Genomic DNA, 3811 nt, shown 5'->3' on the forward strand with positions numbered 1-3811 from the left:
CTCCTCCGCAGCTGTTCAAAAGTCGAACATCGCCAGAGAACGACGTATAGCCGAAGCCGTGGTCCCGACGCGGCGCCGAGGAGGTCGCGCGAAGTCCCGAAGCATTCTCCGTGACGGGATGGCTTCGAGCCTCGATGTACCTACTCATCTCTCTCTCACTTTCTCTCTCTCTTTCTCTCTCTCTCTCTCTCTCTCTCTCTCTCTCTCTCTCTCTCTCGCTCGCTCGCTCATTCTCTATCATTCTCTCTCATATCCTCTCTCTCTCTCTTGTTGAGAAGGGCGTACTCGCGTACACGTGCCCATGTCTATGTATCTGCACGCGTGTATGAGTGTGTCTATTCGTCCGTGTATGCGCATATAGGGGTTGTTGCCCGACTGGCTGCCGGAGCAGCTATTTCTCCTGTCCGTAGCCACATCACGGAGAATCATGGGTCGTTCTCCGATACGGTCGACACGGTCCAGTAGTAGGTATCCGCGAGGGGCGGTGGAACGGGATGCCGAAGGGGGTGGGAAAGGATAGGGTGGGTGGATGGTTGCCGAGTGCGAACCAACACACCGACGCCAATCCCTAAACGACCGCGAGTCGCGGCGAGGAGGCCACGGCGATGGCGTATACCGGGGTTACGTCACGCGAATCCACGGCGTAACACCTCTTCTTTACCTCCACTGCTGCCGCCGCCGCCACCGCTTCCCTAGTTGGCACGTTGGCCTACACGTTTCGGAGGGGTAGGTGGAGGATAAGAGGGCGCGGAAACGGAGGGGAGATAGGGTGGGGAATTCCAGCGAGCTAGCGACTAGACTCGGCCCGGGGACTTGCTGGCCGAGTGGCTGACTCGACTATAGCGGGGTAGCGCTAGTTAGCCATCGGCAACTACGGGGGCGGCTCCCGGAGGCCACGTTGTCAGACGGCCGTTACCACTGTGTCATTGGTCGACTCCACCCTCGGCGGCGCGAGGTTGTGGGGGTGAGCGCGCAAAGAGGTGGTGGGCGGCGCCAGACGAATCGACGACGCTGATTCGACACCAGTTCGCCAGTCGTGTCGCACCGACCAATCGACAATACGGGATTATGTTGGCTGACGACGACGTTAACATCTGCCTTCCGGCAGCCAACGCTATTTACCAGCTTCATACTAGTAGCATCGTTATTGCTTTTTCACGGTGTAGGTATAAGTATAGGTGGATGCGAGGGTAAGCTACCGGTGGAAAATGGTACAAAAAGTTGATGTTGGAGGGATAAAAGAAATATAATATCGAATCTATAATTATATGCCTTTGTAATTCCATAGAGATTCTAAAAATGCGAATATAATTAGACAACTTTCTTAAAAATTCAGATAAAGCATCTCTTAAACTATATTTACTGTTGAATTTTCTAATGATAATTGTTTTAAATAAGAGCGTATTATGAAAGTCCACATTTGTGAATCATAATCTGCAAATGCGTATTCTAGCTGTGTATTATGCCTTAGAAAAGATAGATGAATTTATAGCACAGACTTTTTTTGTAACATATTGATTAGGCCATTTTGTCGGCGACGACTCGGCATTATGTAATGACCAATAATGACACGCCCCTCTAACAAGTGAACTGTCTTTGTGAACTGCGCACAACTCCTCGATCGATCATCTCCCCCCCCCCCCCCCAAAAAAAAACCCCCCCCCCCCCCCCATTGACTTTCTGACTTAACCAGAAGTCGGTAATTATATCTTAGGGGTTTCGATCCTCGCTAAACGAAAGTCGCATCTATGGTTTCTGAGACAATTTTATTTACATTTTTAGTTATATCCGTTTTATTCTTTATGCTTTTAAAAGAGTGCTTTTTTAAATTATCTATTCATCATTTAGTAATACATATTATCACACATTTTGATATCATGAATTTTATTATTACATTATTTTACAGCATATATAAAGGGGAAAGATTTTATCATAAATTTTTACCCCTTCACAAAATTTAAAAAGTCAAATTTGAATTTATTATAATAGAATTGTCATTTAATACAATAACTGTTACTCTCATCACATTCTTATCAAATAAATCAAACATAAGTCTTAAAATAATATTAACATTTACAGCTAATATGGAGACAATGAACATTATATATTGAATTCCTATTTGATTCCTAAAAGGGAAAAGAATAGATTATTTTAATGGCAAATGATATTTTCAAAGCATATAAATTTTATAACTTACATAATAAGGTAAAATAATACTTATTACATGCTGTATATATTCATCAAGTTAGTAATGTGTTCCTAAGACGATTCATCGTTTAATCGACACTGCTGCAACTGGTCTTGTAATTGAGCGTATCGCATTTGTAATGAGCGTTCTCGCTCTGTCTGCCTGTTTACATCTTCCATGAGGCCATTTATTCTTCTCGGAATCGCCGCTTCTTCCTGTGTTTGCAAAAACTTAAATGTCGATAGTTCGAGATGAGCCTGCTCTATTTGCTCCCACAAATCGTGTAGCTGTTTCGTTAGCACCTGTGCCCTGGTCTATGTAGGAAATAAAACAATAATTATAACGCTATTAACGCTACAATTTAGAATCTTATCAGGTAAATTTTTCAACTGAACAAATACAAAATATCTTTTTAAAATTATATAACTTACAAAATCTAGTTCTATTATGATAAACTTTTATAATATAGCCAATTGTTTTTAATTTTAATTATTATATAACATACATAATATATTAATTCAATTTGTATTAAGCTCAATTTCAGAATCCTTGAAGATAATATGAGAAATTTTTATTTTTGGTTACATGGAAGTTTTCAAAAATTCATAATGTGAATTTAAATTATTTATCCCAAGGTATTTATATGATATAAAAAAGAAAAATTGCGGCCCAAATTTATACTATATCAATGATAACAATTTTTATTAATCTCTAAAAAAATAATATCGAGTTTTTCATTTACTTGATAACCTCCAGTCAGCACTTTCAATTTCTTTTCCATTCTTGCAGCGCGTTTAGCTTCCCCTGTCATATGCATACGATTCTCTTCTAATTTTCTCTCGCATGCTTCCACTCTATCTTTTTTTGAGGCTAGCGTTGCGCGGGTGTACCGTTTCTGTGTTTCGAGATATAAAATTTGCGACAAACATTCCTCCCATACAGTAGTGTAGGCATCTAAACTCAATTCTCCATGTGCCATTCCTTCCTTTACAACTGCCATTTCATCGGTTAACATTTTTTTAGCCTAAATTTAAATATTAACAGATTTAATAGCTAATACGTTAATAATACAAATATGATGAAAAGATTTATGATGTTTTAGATGTACATTAAAAAGATCATTCTCTTCAAAAATATCATATGGATGTTGATCCAAATAAGCTTGAGCCTGAGCTAACGATATTGCGGTACTCTTTCGACTTGATTGTGTTGGATTTTGTAGCGCATCATAGTTCAACATTGTTATCATTTCTCTTTTTATCAATTCTTCTGCCTAGAATATAAAACATCAAATAACACAAATTAATTCATAAAAATTTAACGATAAGAATGAATATCTTTATATAAAAAAAATTACATACTCTCTGCAAGTCAGTCAATGGTGTATCCATGTAAGGTCTTAAAATATTCATATTTATATCTGCAGGTCGTGGTAATTCTCTTTGAATTACTTGCGATCTACGTGCCAATTCTCTTTTTTCTACAAAAAAATATTTAAATTAAATTGCATATTTTCATCAAACATATTTCGTCAAAAATAAAATCTAAGAACAAAAATAGGATTGGAGCCATATGAATATTGTTTTTTTGGAATATTATATATATTATATATATATTATTATA

The 3811-nt window shown here is 38.6% G+C and overlaps 1 protein-coding gene across 2 annotated transcripts in view; it reads right to left on the reverse strand.

Annotated features, from left to right (window-relative positions):
* Positions 1–2232: 2232 nt before the first annotated feature.
* LOC108693757 (cell division cycle 5-like protein) overlaps positions 2233–3811 on the reverse strand; it is a 5613-nt gene continuing 4034 nt past the window's right edge. The window contains exons 7-10 of one of the 2 annotated variants that reach the window (XM_018202874.1): positions 3550–3668; positions 3297–3461; positions 2931–3212; positions 2233–2502 (exon numbers count right to left, since the gene is read on the reverse strand). In XM_018202874.1, coding sequence (XP_018058363.1) covers positions 2260–2502; positions 2931–3212; positions 3297–3461; positions 3550–3668 — 809 coding nt within the window. In that variant the 3' untranslated portion in view covers positions 2233–2259. The remainder of the gene's footprint in view (positions 2503–2930; positions 3213–3296; positions 3462–3549; positions 3669–3811) is intronic. The other variant, XM_018202873.1, reaches the window with a different exon arrangement.

This window comes from Atta colombica, unplaced genomic scaffold (genome assembly GCF_001594045.1).
Source record: "Atta colombica isolate Treedump-2 unplaced genomic scaffold, Acol1.0 scaffold97, whole genome shotgun sequence".
Lineage (NCBI taxonomy): Eukaryota > Metazoa > Arthropoda > Insecta > Hymenoptera > Formicidae > Atta > Atta colombica.